The 15,112-nt window shown below is 48.3% G+C and overlaps 1 protein-coding gene across 2 annotated transcripts in view; it reads left to right on the forward strand.

Moving 5' to 3' along the window:
• The window catches only part of FBXO11 (F-box protein 11), a 911,561-nt gene that overhangs the window by 828,311 nt on the left and 68,138 nt on the right, over positions 1–15,112 (forward strand). For both annotated transcript variants that reach the window (XM_069608416.1, XM_069608415.1), the window contains exon 21: positions 10,672–10,780. In XM_069608416.1, coding sequence (XP_069464517.1) covers positions 10,672–10,780 — 109 coding nt within the window. The remainder of the gene's footprint in view (positions 1–10,671; positions 10,781–15,112) is intronic.

Below are 15,112 nucleotides of genomic sequence, written 5' to 3' on the forward strand. Positions count from 1 at the left end.
TCCCTGCCTCCCACATCACAGGCGGTTCCATACCAGCCTCTGCAGCAGCCCCGGCTTCGGTCTCCACTCTGCACCTATGGCGCCTAGCACTCCTCCACCAGCTCTGGGACCCTCAGAGCACGGTGGTGGACACAGATGAGGAGGACCCCGACACGCTATCTTCAGCCAGGGCCTTCCGCGAACGCCTTGCAGGTTTGCCAGAGTATTTGGGCCTTCCTCAACCCGAGGTAGAGCAGCCTGAGGAGGTGGTTTTAGCAGAAGTCCTCGCCCTGAGACCCTCCTCCAAGACGGGGATCCCGATGAAGAAAGATGGGGTCGCCCTGGCCAACAAGGGGTGGCTCAAGCCACTCGGCCCAGCCTATCAATCGGCGCCTTGACGCCAAGTATAGACAGATTGAGGGAGATACACACTTGCTTTCGGTGCATCCTCAACCGCACTCAGTCGTCCTCGGCCACTTCGTCATCAGCGCTGCAAGGAGGAGAAAGTCTTGGAGGTGTACGGGAAAAAGCTGTACTCCAACACTTCTTTGCACCTGCGTCAGGCCAAAGCGGATGCCATGCTGGCAGCCGTTAACCAAAGGCTCTGGCAGGAGATTGCGGACTTCCTCCCAGAACTTCCGGCACAGAGCCAAGTGCACTTCAAGGCTGGCCTAGGAGAAGCCAAGCTGGTAGCGCAGGATATCATGGAGTCCACTGTGGCCCACATCGATACCTCGTGCCAAGCCATCTGCATTGCCACAGACCTGAGAAGAACGGCCTGGCTCCGGGCTACTAAGTTTAATCCTGATGTCCAGGAACGAATATTGGACCTTCCATTTGAGGGCAGTGAACTCTTCCACTCCACCACGGATGAGGAGTTAGATGAGAAGAACAGCTTGCAGACTGCAAAGTCTCTATCTATTCTTATGAAGACCACTCCCAAGGCGTACTCCCAGTCGCAGCAACGCTCCGACAAGGGACAGGCGTTTGGTTGGTTCCGGGGCTTCCAAGAACAGAGGTCCAGGCAATCTGACTGTTCCCCCGAGTCAGCATCGGAGAATACAACAAAGGGAGGCCGGGTGGGGGCGCAAGGGTTTTTTACAATCCCCCCTCCTCCGCAACAGCCTCAGAGGGAAAAAGGGCATGACACGCCCCTCCGGATCCACATGTCTCCAGTGGGGGGTTGCAGGCTTGACTTTCACATGCAATTTCGGCACCAGAATTTTGCAGACCCCTGGATCCTCTCCGTAGTATCCACTGGGTACTGCCTGCCGGTACCTTCCTATCCTCCCTCCTCCTCTCCCACAGATTGGGACAAAAACTCTGCTGGCGGAGATCCGGTCGCTCGTCGAGAGCCAGGCAGTGGAAGAAGTCCCAGCCTCACAGTGAAGTTTGGGCTTTTATTCCAGGGTTTTCGCCATACAGAAGAGCCACCAGGCTGACCCGAGAGTTGTGTTGGACCTTTCAACACTCTATCTCTCCCTCCCTCTGCAAAAATTCAAGTTGGTAGCGCCAGCTCTTACAGCGGAAACACTGGACAGGGGAGACTGTATGTGCTCCCTGGATCTGAAAGACGCTTACCTAAACGTCCCGATTTGGCAGCCCCATCGTTCCTTACTGCACTTCAGGATCATGGGCTGCCATTTCCATTACAAAGTGCTTCCCTTTGACCTCAACTCGGCCCCCAGGGTATTTACCACATTGATGAATGCAGTGACAGCCCTCCTCGGGGGCACATGGCCACCACGTCTACCCATATCTGGATAACTGGCTCGTCCGGGCCACCTCTCCAGAAGCGGTACAACATACCGCCTCAGAACTGATAAAAACGCTCCACAACCTGGGGTTCACTATCAATCTGAAAAAGTCTCAGCTAGCCCAGCAGAGCCTGACCTCCTTGGGCCTCATATGGGACACAAGCTCCATGAGTTTTTCCCTCGGAGGACAAGATTGCGGCCATTAAGAGAGCCACAGCTCACTTCCTCTCCAGGCCAGTCACCTTGGCCCGGTGGTACCAACACCTCTTGGGTCTTATGGCAGCGGTCCTGTTGGCCGTACCCCCACACAAGGCTCAGGATGAGGAGATTGCAGCTGCACTTCGCAGCCTCATGGAATCAGGAGAAGGGCTCCCAAGCGGAGCCAGTTAACATTCCTCTTTTTCTCCACTCAGACCTCCAGTGGTGGTCTGCGGACTGCAACCTGCGGCAGGGCAAGCCCTTCCGACAGCCGGCTCCTCAGGTCACGGTTACTACGGACTCCTACCTAGAGGGCTGGGAATCCACACTGGACAACCACAGCGTCCATGGGGTTTGGACTCGGCAGAAGTTATCCCATCAACTGGCTGGAATTGAAGGCCATATGGCTGGCTCTCAGGGCTTTTCTCCCCCTTATCAAGGGCAAGACCGTTCTGATCCAGACCTACAACTCCACCAGCATGTACTATGTCAACAAGCAGGGGGGAATTGCCAGATCCCCTCCGCTGTGCAACCTAGCAGTCAGCATGTGGGAGTGGGCTCTGAAGAACATCTACCTCAGGGTGGTCCACCACCCGGGGGAATCCAACCTGGAAGCGGACAGGCTCAGCAGATTAGGGGCAGACAATTATGAGAGGCAATTGAACGACCTGGTACTGAAGGAGATCTTCCTCAGGTGGGGACATCCAGAGATGGATCTGTTTGCCTCCCAGGACAACAGGAAATGCCGGCAGTTCGCCTCCTGGCTCCCTGGTAGACTCATTCCAGATACAATGGAACGACATGTCGGCCTACGCCTTCCTGCCCACACCCATTGTCCACAGGGTGATCTGTAGGATAAAGGAATCCTGGCACCTCAGCATCATCTTGATAGCCTCTTGGTGGCATGCAAGGCGGTGGTTCTCCGAGCTACTCAGCCTATCGGACAGACCTACTGCGAGGCCCAACTCTTCTCCTACCCACCAGGGGGCAGGGTACTGCATCCTGCTCCTCCCAGGCTAGCCCTCTTAGCGTGGTTCCTGAGCAGGTCACTCTGAAGCACTTGAGCCCATTTCAGACTAACCTAGAGATCATCCAGGGCACTTGAATCAAGACTACTAGGAGCCAGTATAAGAGTAAATGGTCTAGATTCTGTCACTGTGCCGACTCTAAGGGGATCGATTCCCCTTAGGTGCACCTTGGACGACGTGCTCTCCTTTTCGGCACATCTCGCCCATTCCAGCGTCCAGGTTGATACATGCTGCACCTATCTGGCAGCCATTGGGGCTTACAGGAATTCGGAGGAGGAACTCTTTTCCTCTGCCAACCCAGTGGTCAAACGACATTTGGCAGACCTCCACAGACTTTATCCGCCTATAAAGAAACCACACCCCGTGTTGGACCTTAACGTTGTGTTGGGCACATTGGTGCACAAACCTTTTGAGCCGATGACATCCGCGGACATCAAGCTGGTCACCATAAAGACAGCTCTGCTTGTGGGCCTCCCCTCCGCTCGCAGTGTCAGCGAGATCCAAGCCCTGGTGGCCTCAGAGCCCTACACTACCTTTCACAAGGACAAGGTCGTCCTGCGGACACACCCTGCCTTCCTACCCAAGGTGACTTCCTTCTTCCATCTCAACGAGGAATTGGTTTTACCCACCTTCTTCGCTGACCCCAAGGATGAGCCTCAGAGGGTCTTGCACCGTCTGGATGTCAGACGTGTGTTGAAATACTACCTGGACAGGACCAAGGACTTCCGCAAGTCGGATGCCCTCTTTATCACTTTTGGTGGTTCAAGGACCAGCTATCGGGCCTCCAATGCCTCCATAGTAAGGTGGATGTTCGTGGCCATCAAGGAGGCCTATGAGGTGCAGCACAAACCAGTGCCGGCCAATTTGCATGCCCATGTGGTCAGAGCCAAAGCCATGGCCATTGTGTTCCAATGGCATGTGCTGTGGGAGGTTATCAGCAGGGCGGCTACCTGGGCCACCCCTTCGGCTTTCTATAAGCACTGCTGTTTGGATGCCGCCTTTTAACCTGTTTGCTTAAGAAGGGTCTCCTCCACCCTGGGGCTACATTCAGTTGTAATCGCCCATGCATTATGGGGTAAAGGGGGTGGAACGGGAGGCAAGAGTAATTAATAGTTACCGTAGTGACTAACATACCACCATCCTCCCCTCTGATAATACTAGTGTCATTAGGCAATGCTCCCAGGACCGCGCCCCGCACACATCTAAAGGGGAGGAAGTTTTTCATGCAGTATGGGGGAAAGGGGATAATGGACTAAGAGTACATTAGTCACTACAGTGAGTAACTATTAATTTTCCTATCTCTGCCCCCACCCAGGGTTCCTCATCTGGGATGAGGGTCATTGACAGGACGGAACACGCAAGAGTTCTCTGTGGGATGTCCAAGTCAGTATATGTATTTGTCCCCGGAAAGGAAAATGTTTCCCCCCACCATGGATGAGCCTTGAAAGGGGGCGATCGTGCCATTTGGTGTTTTGTTGAATGGGGTTGGACCACCTACCTGTTGGAATGTGTGCTGGGGTGTGTATTGCTGTTGCTGTACAGGTGGGCCTGGGATCTGTGGGGGTAGCTGTGTATAAACCTGGTTTATTTCATGGGCTATGGAAGTCGTTCTGGGCGTCACCCTTGTGCGGGGCCCCTGGGTGGTGGGCCATAATTATACCCCATCCCTTGTCTGCTCCTACACTCTCTTGTAAAGAGTCCCCATTTCCCACAGTTGCAGCATTGCGAAGGCCCACATTCCCCCCTTTCCCCCTCCCCCCTGGGCCCCATTCCCCGGAAGTCCCCTCTTCTCACCCCCTCAAAACCCACCTCTTCCTCGTGGCTGTCCTCCTTGTTGCCACTGTGGGCTGGGGTACTGCGTGTTCCCGTCCCACTGTCCTTGTCCTCCTTCCGACCAAACCGCAGATATTCTAGCATTTGTGAATTCTTGGCAGCTCTTTGCCACCTCTGTCTGCACAGGCGTCGATGCTGACTCCTCCACAACAACTTTAGCTAATTTGTTTTGTACTAGTTTCACTTCCTTAGCTTGTTGTCTCTGAGCTGTTTCCTTGTCATGCTCCTTTATTCTTCTGCAGTGGTGTATTATTATCCTCTGTATTTCAGGCCACCCCTTCGCTTCAATGTCCACGATTTTGGGTTGGCCCTTTCGAATGATAAAATAGAAAAAGGCTATTGACTGATCCCACGAGCTACCCGTCTCCGCATCTCATGAACTTTAAGAATGAACTGAGAGGGGTCTTAATCATCGCCAATAGTACATTGCATTATAGACTGTAAGTCAGGTGTGGCAGGGAAATGCCTGCTGCAGCGTGCCCCATACTTTTGCCCGAAACTTGTTAAACGATGTTCTACCGTGTGCATTGTACCTCATTCACTCCCGGGCAGCCTGCTTTCGCCCACACATCCCCAGCGTGGTCTCCAGTAGTCACTACCAATAAGCTTTTTAGGTCACCGACTGCCATGGGTAACCCGGCGGTCTGCTTTTTGAATGCATAGATCCACTTAACCTGCACCTGCTGCAAGGGATGGGAGCGCCTTTACTAAATTGCTTTTGTCCATCTGCACCCATGGCACATAGTGTGTTCTGCCAGACCCCTTATGTATAAGGGGCATCTGCATCTTTGTTCTGCCCCTGTCACCCCTTTTTCCACTTCCTTTTTTCCTTGCCACTGCCATTTGGCCCAATCTGCTCCTCAACCTGCCTTCCCACAATCTCTCTTCAATTCACATTCAATTCACAATCGCAATCTTTGCAGAACAGTCACCCTGCTGTGTGAGCGACAGCTATGCTGTGCATGAATGGGAGAAACTTGCTTAAAAGGCTTCTTGGACTGAAGACAGTCAACCTCTGGGGAGGACATCCCGGTGAAGAAACCGTGAATGAAGCTTTCTACATCCTCCTAGAGCGTTGAACTGCCTGGTGAAGCCCTGCTGTTGTGCTGAAACTCATTTCACAAGAGAAGCTCCGGAAAGGACGACTTCTTTCCTTTGGTTACTGGGTCCAACTAACCCTGAGACAAACCTTGCTGGAAGACCTTCCCCCAACTGGCTGTACTTATTTGCTGCTGCTGGAACAGAGTACCACGGGTCGAGAAATCCGTAATCGAATGCAACGTCTGTAAACCGGCCAAAAGCTCTAGGAGTCTCCTGAGGACCCTCCTGAAGCAGGACGACCCAAGCTGGAGTCACCTCACCAGAGTGCTGGACTCAAGGAGTGAAGGAAGACCAACCGGTTTCTGAGATCTGCAGTGATGTCGTTTACCGACCGCCGAAACGTGCCGCTGATAAGGAAAGAGCCCGTAGCTGCCGCTGACCATCGAATTGCTGCCGCAGGAATCCCCAGAAGTCGCCACGACTGAGACCCAGGAGCACAGAATCTGCATCGCTGCAGCCAGGCAGAAGCCAGCTGGACCCTCTTCTAATCAAAGGTACTGTTCTGACTTTGGGGTACTTACCTCATTGTCTGTAACTTGCTCGTCTCAGTTGAGACTTGCAGTAGCTGCATTTTCTAAAGTTGATCTCAGCTCTAACTTTCACAAGTGTAACAGCTTGTGACCCTACAGAGATTTTTCTTCAACAAACCAACTTTGTGCAAGACCTTTGCTATCTACGAAGTGCCTCAGCTTCATAGACTTAGCTCCAATTGACTTTGGCTGACCTGGCTCCCTGCAGAATCTTCTATTCCATTGACTTTTGATTCTTACTGTCCCTCATAGGTTATGCATTGGTTTTAAACTAATATTGCTGGGAAATGTTTTCATCTAGACTTCATTGGAAGATATAAAGTGCTCACATGCTCTGAGAACCTGTTTAACCTGTTGCATTCCTCTAACCTTTCCTTTCTGCCAACCTCGGAATTTACAAAGTATACAAGTGATGTATAAATGCCATTACTGTCCTAGTAAGTGAAGTCACCTCAGGGTGTTGGAAGTGTATGAAGCATCTCTAAAGAGTATCTACTTGCTTTAGGTCGATTCTGAGAAAGTATTTTGAAGTGTATTTTTATTGTTGCACATTGCCGTTTTTAAAGGTTGCTTATTTAACAAATATCCGTTAAATAATTATTTGAATTAAAAACCTTGAGTATTATTTGGATACTTGTATTGGTGGATTTCATTGCTACAGATCTACAGCTCACATTTACCCCTCTTGAGATAAGTCTTGCTGCTCAGTCACACTACCTGAATGTGTAGTACAGACCTATACCAATAGGTGGCTTGCCTAATACCAAGAGGACAAGAGTTGTGTGGTCTCCCACAGGGTTACTCCATAAATTCTTGCCTAACATGCGCCTCACTGTGTCTACGCCTCTGCTGACGTGCCACGCACGCTGCTGCCCATCCAAAAGTAATCCGTCATCCCCTTCCTCCCATCAAAAAATAAGAGATCGTTTCCCCCACCACTTCTTTTTCCCACACTCAAAACACGGCGCCCCTTCTTCTGACCTCCGCCCTACACAATAAAACAAATTAATATAACAAGCTAAAACAAGTACTACTATTTCCGAGCCCACTAATTAAATGGGGTCCCTATTTATTTTCTTTTTTCCTCCATTACACCATCTGTGGTATCACCTTCTCCCCCCACTCGGGAAGGCGCCCTACCATTCCATTTTCCTCCCCTTAAAAAATTAATAATACCAAAAAATACACCAACAATTTCTCTATCCGCCTGACCACACCCTTCATACTCCCCCACACCCGTCCCCTAGTTGTTTTCACTTGTAAGTTCATACTCGCGTGCGTGTGTTCACCCAAACCCCTCCGTCATGGGGTCCTCAATAACACCAGCCTGCACTCTTCTCGGAGCTGAGCCATGCCCCTGCTCCAAAGAGCAGACAGAACTTCTGCAAAGACGGCTCCTGTAAAACCACTCAGGAAGGACTGGATCCTCAAGGTGGGCGCGGTCCCTCAGGAGAATTAGCCTGGACACCTCCGCAAGTACAGGAGGTGGTGTCACGTTGGGGTCACCAATTGAAGGCACGCCCCTAAATGCTCACACCAGAAAAAATACAACCTGTTAGGCTCAAGAAACTCTTGCAAGGATAACGCGTTTTATTTCTACAAAATAGGTTTGCCAGCAAAGAACTCTGCTGCCAAGGAACGTTCTGAGCAACAAGAGTACAAGCAGCAGCTTTAAAGGGGACACAGCTACAGTAAAAACCTGCGCGGCTAATTGGTACGACACTATACATGGTTTGCCTACTCCATAGGGGATGCCAGGCCATTGGTCCCAGCCCCGTCTGTCCATTTTCCATCAGGTGGGGTCGGCTGTGCTCCGTCTCCAGGGAACCAAGGTCAAAGAACCAATCGGACACAATTGCTAACAATACCATATAATTATTCAGGGCACCTGGCATGAGCCTAGGCTGGTACAGCGGGGCTCTCGAAATCACTCTGACAACACACGTTTCACTCATCCCAACCACGTCTTCTGGATTCCACCCTCGTTTTTGAACTCGCATTACAAATCATGTAATTAGGAAATAAAGGTAGTGTGACCATTCTCTCAGATCTCATGGCTGATTGGTTTATAGTATGTAGTCTGGGGTCAGTTGGTATCTTTGGAATTCAGGGGTCTTGGACTGGGACAGTTGTAGGACTATAACTTGTAGTTGGCTGGGTGGGGGTCGGAGGTCTGCTCTGGCCTGTTTGTGATAACACGTGCACCATGGCACCTAGGACTGTGTTCATGGCCTTGTGGGAGCACATTCATTCTTGGGACAAACATATTGCAACAATTTTAGAACAAATGGGAGTTTGTGTGGAAGTTAGCAGCGTGGGCCTGTGTTCTAACAAACCAAATAATACTACATGGCTGTGCAGGCCCCATGCTTCGATTCTGACTACAAAATGGTGTCTGCTTATATGTGCATACTAAGTTTAAACATCTACATTTCGTATAATATTATGATTGTGTGGGGGCCCTTAGAACACCCCCTACCCCTCTGGTGTATCACAGTTCTTCCAATGGGACTCGCCTCACCCTAAATACCTGGGGGGGCTGGGGATGTTCCCTTCCCAACAGGGTGTATGATACAACGGTCCTCAGCAGCCAGAATCTTCATGCTTGGCTGGGCTATAAGGAGTGGAACTTTTTGGACCGCATCCTGAATGTACTTTCTGCTCTTAGGCCAGTCGCCAAGTCCATTATTCACCTGAAGGTGACAAAAGTTCTCAGCTTGGTGTAGGGAGAGAGGCCTGGACACTTTAATTTGTCCTACTTCCTCTGTTGTGGGTTTCCTGCTTTGCCCGGATGGGCTTGCAATTTTGACACTGTAAAGCGGCACTTTGCTGCCATTTCAGTCTTTAAGAGAACCCCTGAGCAAGTCTTTTTTCACAACTCCCACTATTATGCAGTTTTTGTGCAGTTTGTGCATGCCAGTTCTCGTTCTTGTGTGGGATTTGCATTTAGTTTTAACTTTCCATATGAGAGCTCTATTGGAGCCCATGCATTCATGATCATTAAGATTGCTCACCCTTAAGGTGATTTTTCCTGGAAGGCATCCCTTCCACAAGATGGAAGAGTGAGCTCAATCTGTTTTCTGTTAAGCCTCTGTTCTTGGTACTTTCCAAGGGGAAGGTCACCGAGTGAGTTACGCCTTCATGCACAAGGTCATGGTGAATTTTTAGCTCTCTAACGATCCATCTTTCTTTCATCTTCCCTTGGCCTCATCCCTCAAAGACAGAGGAGCGAGTCCATTGGCTTGACCCGGTGCAGGCCCTTGGCTACTAAGACTCTCAGACACGAAAGGTCAGGAAGATGACTTAGTGGGTTATGCTGGTGCTTGTGGTGGCAGGGATGGAATATGGATCATCCTCTGCATCTTGAATTGCTATGATCTGGCCATGACAAATGTGCACGATGGGCTCCAGGCTTTATTCCACTAGAGGCCTGGTTGCCATCTCTGCCTTGCACATGGAGATCCCCACTTTGTAAATGTGCCAAGTGGACATCATTGCACACATGCCAAACATAACTGTCTAGATTCTCTGTCAAGGCAGGAAGCTCACGTTGGCCGAGCAGTCATGCAGAGGTTTCTGGTGTAAGTGTTTTTCCTCACTGTCCACCCCAGATGTATGTACTTCTATGCAAGTCTTTCTTAGATGGGCAATGTATACACATTAATTATCTTTTTGTAATGTTCTTAATGAACCATTACCAACCTGTCCCTCTTGGCACATAGCTTGAACACCCTTACCTGTTTAATGGTTCCTTGGCTGCTGATTGCTAGTGAAAAGGATGGAACGGGTCATGGGGCACTGCAGCACCACATATTCTTGCCCCAAAGTCACATCTGGGGTGGGGTGTGCAGCAGTGCTGGTTGGAAACATGCTGCACCTCTAGTGACAAAAACAATCCAAAGACTGCTTTCACTGGGAATAGACTATCGGAAATTAGAAATCTGTGGGAGGAAGGACTAATCCATCAGAAAGAACATTACCGAGAGGTAAGTAATTTTGTCATCTGTATGAAGAAAAGCATGCAAGGGAATAATCAATTGCTTGGATAATAGAATATCTGAAATGCTGCCCTCTGTGTTAAAATTGGAGTGTATGAAACAGGTTTTGTGCCCCAAGATTTAGGGTGTGAAGCATTAAATGGGATCGGCACATAATTCTGATTTTAAGTTCTTGCTTTGTAACTGAGTGTTTGGAGCATACTTGTAAGATAGCAAACATTTTGGAAATTGTTTCCTTTTGCTACAGATAACAAAATATTGAACAATCAAGATGCCATAGAAAAGGCGGTCACTAGAGGCCAGTGTCTATATAAGATATCAAGTTACACCAGCTATCCAATGCATGACTTCTACAGGTAACGCTCTGGTGCTAAACCAGTTTTATAATGGAATATCCACTGTTTTCCACAGATTGTCATACCAGAAAACATCCTTGGACTTTACTCTGTATGCTTTTCGAACCTGATGTATTGTGCACTCGGTCAATGTTGCAGACTTTCTTGAATTGTTCTATTGCAACGTGCAGCGCGTCTCAGTCCTATTTTTGAAATTGTCCTGTGGTTGGTGCGCATCAAGCCATGAACCAGGTCATGGACAGTGAAAGGAAACTTGTAATGGGCCTATCACTCAAATGATTGAGTGTGTTTACACCCTTCAAAAGGTAGCTCGTACTCATTGCTTTTCACCTTTTGTGTTTAGGTTGTCAAACAGCGTAACCTGCATTGCCACATGTATGATGCCAATCTCTGCCTAGCATTCAGGCTAACATCCCAAAGTATCTGGGTGAGCTGTATTATTGGATGAAGGAAACCCACCTATGGCAAAGCACATAATGGTATTGGCAGAGTACAAAGAGATCATTTATTTTATCCAAACAAACACAGCCTTAAAGATTAACAAAAACCTCTCTAATGACCTGGAAAACTAGAATCTGTATTATTTTGAGTGCAAAGTATCCAGGTTCAACTACCCGTTAACTAATACACGCGGTGTGGGCAACAAATCCCACCTCCCCTATGACCTTGTTGCAGATCTAGAACTCCCTCATATCAAGTACGCAAGAATTATCCCAGTGCTGCGCAAGTTGATTCAGCATCTAGTGCCCAAACTTTATTCTACGTACTCTTGGTCCCCTTTCCTCCATACTGTGTGGGCATCCTGGTACCATTTTGCCCTGTGAAAATGCTTCCCCTTCAAATTTAGAGCGTGCTATGGCACGGACGGGAGAGTAACCTCTCACTTCACCACCCGCAGGTGCCGCACCTCAGTCCACTTTTTAGCATTGCACTTGCATATAAGCCTTCAGGGTAAGCTGATGGGTCGTATAGAGAAAAGTACTTTAGTCACTACAGTGAATAACTTTATTACTCCTACGTCCCATCCCCTTTCCTCCATACTGTTTGGGCGATTCCAATGCACCATTGTTTTAGGGTGGAGACAACTTATTAGGCACTATTGGAGAACACGTTTTTAAGCACTGCCTGGCCAAATGCTGCATCTGACCTTGCACTGGTGTCAAGGCATTAATGCTTGCAGAATGCTGATGCCCATGTGGCAGCCCTATTGATCACATCCCATGGTACATGCTTTTGAAAAGCTGTAGCTGTGGCCTTGGCTCTGTACGCGTGCATGTCTGAAATATGTATGACTCAGAAATGGCAGCCACCATTCATCTGGCTATGGAGGTCTTGGACACTTGTAATCCTGGAGACAAACCCCCCAAAGTGATAAACAGCGCATCATATTTCCAGAGGGACTTGGTCCTGTCTAAATAAAATGTTAAAGCTCTGCGCACATCCAAGCAATGTAAAACCCTATCTGCATCGGAGACAGGGTTAGGAAAAAAGGTTGGAAGAACTATTTCCTGGTTTAAATGGAAAGCAGAGACCACTGTGGGTAAGAAACTTGGGTGGGTTTGAAGAACCACCATATCTTTATGAAAAATGGTGAAAGGTTAATTAGCCGCAAACGCCGGCCCGGGAAGCTGACATCAAGCCTACTAACAATGTTTTTTCCAGGTTACAAACATAATGTCAACTGTCAAGGGAGTTTTTCTAAAGTCCACTTATGTTAGGACTTTATAAAACTATCATCTTGGTATACAGAGCTCCAACTTCTAGTATAGGCCTGTACGACTCAAGGTATTGGTAGTATGGCCCAGCAGCCAGGCTTATCTCAGGAGGGAGATGCAAATTGTAGGTAAGTACAAAGAACTTAGAATATACATATGCCCAAAGAAACACCCACTTGGAGTTGCATCAAAATATTTATTTATTTTATGTACGCATGGTTAAGTTTAATCTTCAGGCAAGTACTATTGCAAACTACTAGACCCAATAGAAAACCAATGCAATACTTCAGGTGAGTAAACATGAGGTAAGACATATACAGTTAATTGCCACAGTTCAAAGGTAAGTAAAATCACTGTTATAGTAACTCAGAAAATGTTCTGTTGTAGGAATAAAATGTTAAACACCAACAATAGCAGGTCAGTACTTTTTAAGACTTGTATTACTTTTCCGAGGCCTTAAGGCTTTACCAGTCCATCCCTATCTCGGTAGGAGTTCTTCAAAGTCAAATTAGAGGCAAAGCACAGATGCAGAAAAGGCAAGGTTCCAGAGGATTTTTCAAGTACAAGTAAGAATAGAGCCTTTGTTGGTCAAAAAGGGTTCAGGGACCTTGGGAAAAGGCTCCCTGTATGTGCACATGCATCAGGCTGGGCGATTGTTTATGGGCGAACATCCAAACACCAGAATCAGCACTCCAGTAACAAAGGAGTGACAAAATGACTCAAGCGAAGTACTACCACAGTACTTGAGGAGTGATGAAGAGGATGAGGCCGGATGCCTGCATGATGCAGCAGCAGTAGACACCATCACCTGTTCTTTGGTCGTGGTGATGATGAAAGGATGGACTCTGGAAGGGGTGTCACAGCAGCAGTCGAGAGAAATAACTCCCAGCAAAAGGGTTCTTCATGCTCCGTTTCTCTGTGGTTTTGGCCCTTTTCAAACTCCAATGAAGAACTGTTCTCGTCCAAGCGATTTATCTCGCTTGCTTGGTCCTGCACAACTCTGGTGAGGGGACTTTTAGGAGGGGGATCTTGCCTATGGAGGTCCAGAAGGAGTCTGCTGAAGTTTCAGGAGCATGTGTTCATGGCAAGACGATGCACTGCAATCAGTCTCGAGGTCCCAGGGTATTGGCGATTTGCAGCCCAGGAAGGCCGCAGCGTGTCTTGGGATGGCTTGAATTGAAGGGCAATTTAGGACTGATTATGCCCACCAGTTCAAGGGAGGAAGCGGTCCTCTTCTGAGCTTCTCTGACGATTTGAAAACTGGGTCAGGACACCAGCAGCACCTCAGCTATCTTCTCTGGTTGCTGGAAGGTGCTGCTGGTGTCTCTGCTAGACTACTTCTTTGATTCTTCTGTTCCAGTGGTCGACTTGTCTTCAGCCTCAGGATCATCACATTTTATCCAGGAACCCAGCCAATCAACACTGATGCTACATTAAATCTTCGGGGTGACTGTTCTTCTAGGACAGAGAGCTTCCCAGTTGGAACTCGTTCCAGGTAGGCTTCCCAGAAGACAAAGAACAGGAATGTTTCGGACTTCTCCCCTGCTTCCTGTCCTTGCAGACACACTGGAACCTCTACGGGCTTCAGAGTATTCCTGCCAAAGATTAAAGTCAAACCAGGGCCTGCCCCACCAAGCACGGCAGAAGGACAAGCACACAATAAATGGTGAAAAAAAGAATATAGCAACCATTTTGGGTCAGTGGTGACCCTTCTGTGCAGTACTGCAGTTAGGAAAACAGCCTGTGAGTAACAATTACACAAAAGTCAGTGTAACACGTCCACTGCCAACAGCCATTCAGGTTGTTAGTCACTGTAACAAAATGTTACCCGAGTAGTGGGAAATGGAGTTACAATGTATAAGGAGGTGTGTGCTGGACCCACAAAGGGAAAGGTAAGGTAAGTAAGATAACTTTTATCTCACTAATCTTGGGAACTGTAGTTCACACGAGAATGTATTAAAACATGAAGAGAAGTCCAAGGGACTCCTCAGTGACACTGTACAAAGGGTGCGGGGTGTCACAATGTCAAAAACAGATGCCTATATTAACATTTGGAGACAGATATGTTAGGGAGAATTCTCATTTCTGTGCTAATTCCCTTCAACCTTAGAGACTAAGACTTTTTCATTTTAACCCTGGAGTGAGTGAGACCTTTTTCTCACTCATGTGTTTGACCTGATTTGGATTTTCACTGTTTTTGGAGTCTGACAAACTCCATAGGCATCTACCTTCTATATGGTGACACACAGCACCTTCAGTACAGTGTCACAGAGAAATCCTTTAGATTTCTCATGAGGTTCAAATACTTTTTCTTGTGTGAACTACTGTTCCCAAGAATATTAAAGTCAAATTGACATTACTTACTTTTTCTCTTTGTAGGTCCAGCACACACCATCTTATGTGGATTGATTTTGGCGGGGTGGGGGGTACCTAGTAGCCCCTTATCCTGCATTCTCGTGTAACATTTTGTATGTTACCCTCACTACTTTAAATGGCTGGAGGCAGTGGTTTAATTTTTCTACAATTGTGCTTTCTACCACAGGCTGAAACCTCCGCTACAGTACAGCACCCATGGGTGACCATTTAGTCAAAATGGACCTGGTCGTCTTCTTCTTTT

The sequence above is a fragment of the Ambystoma mexicanum genome, chromosome 4q, assembly GCF_040938575.1.
Source record: "Ambystoma mexicanum isolate Mex_15411 chromosome 4q, UKY_AmexF1_1, whole genome shotgun sequence".
Classification (NCBI taxonomy): Eukaryota; Metazoa; Chordata; class Amphibia; order Caudata; family Ambystomatidae; genus Ambystoma; species Ambystoma mexicanum.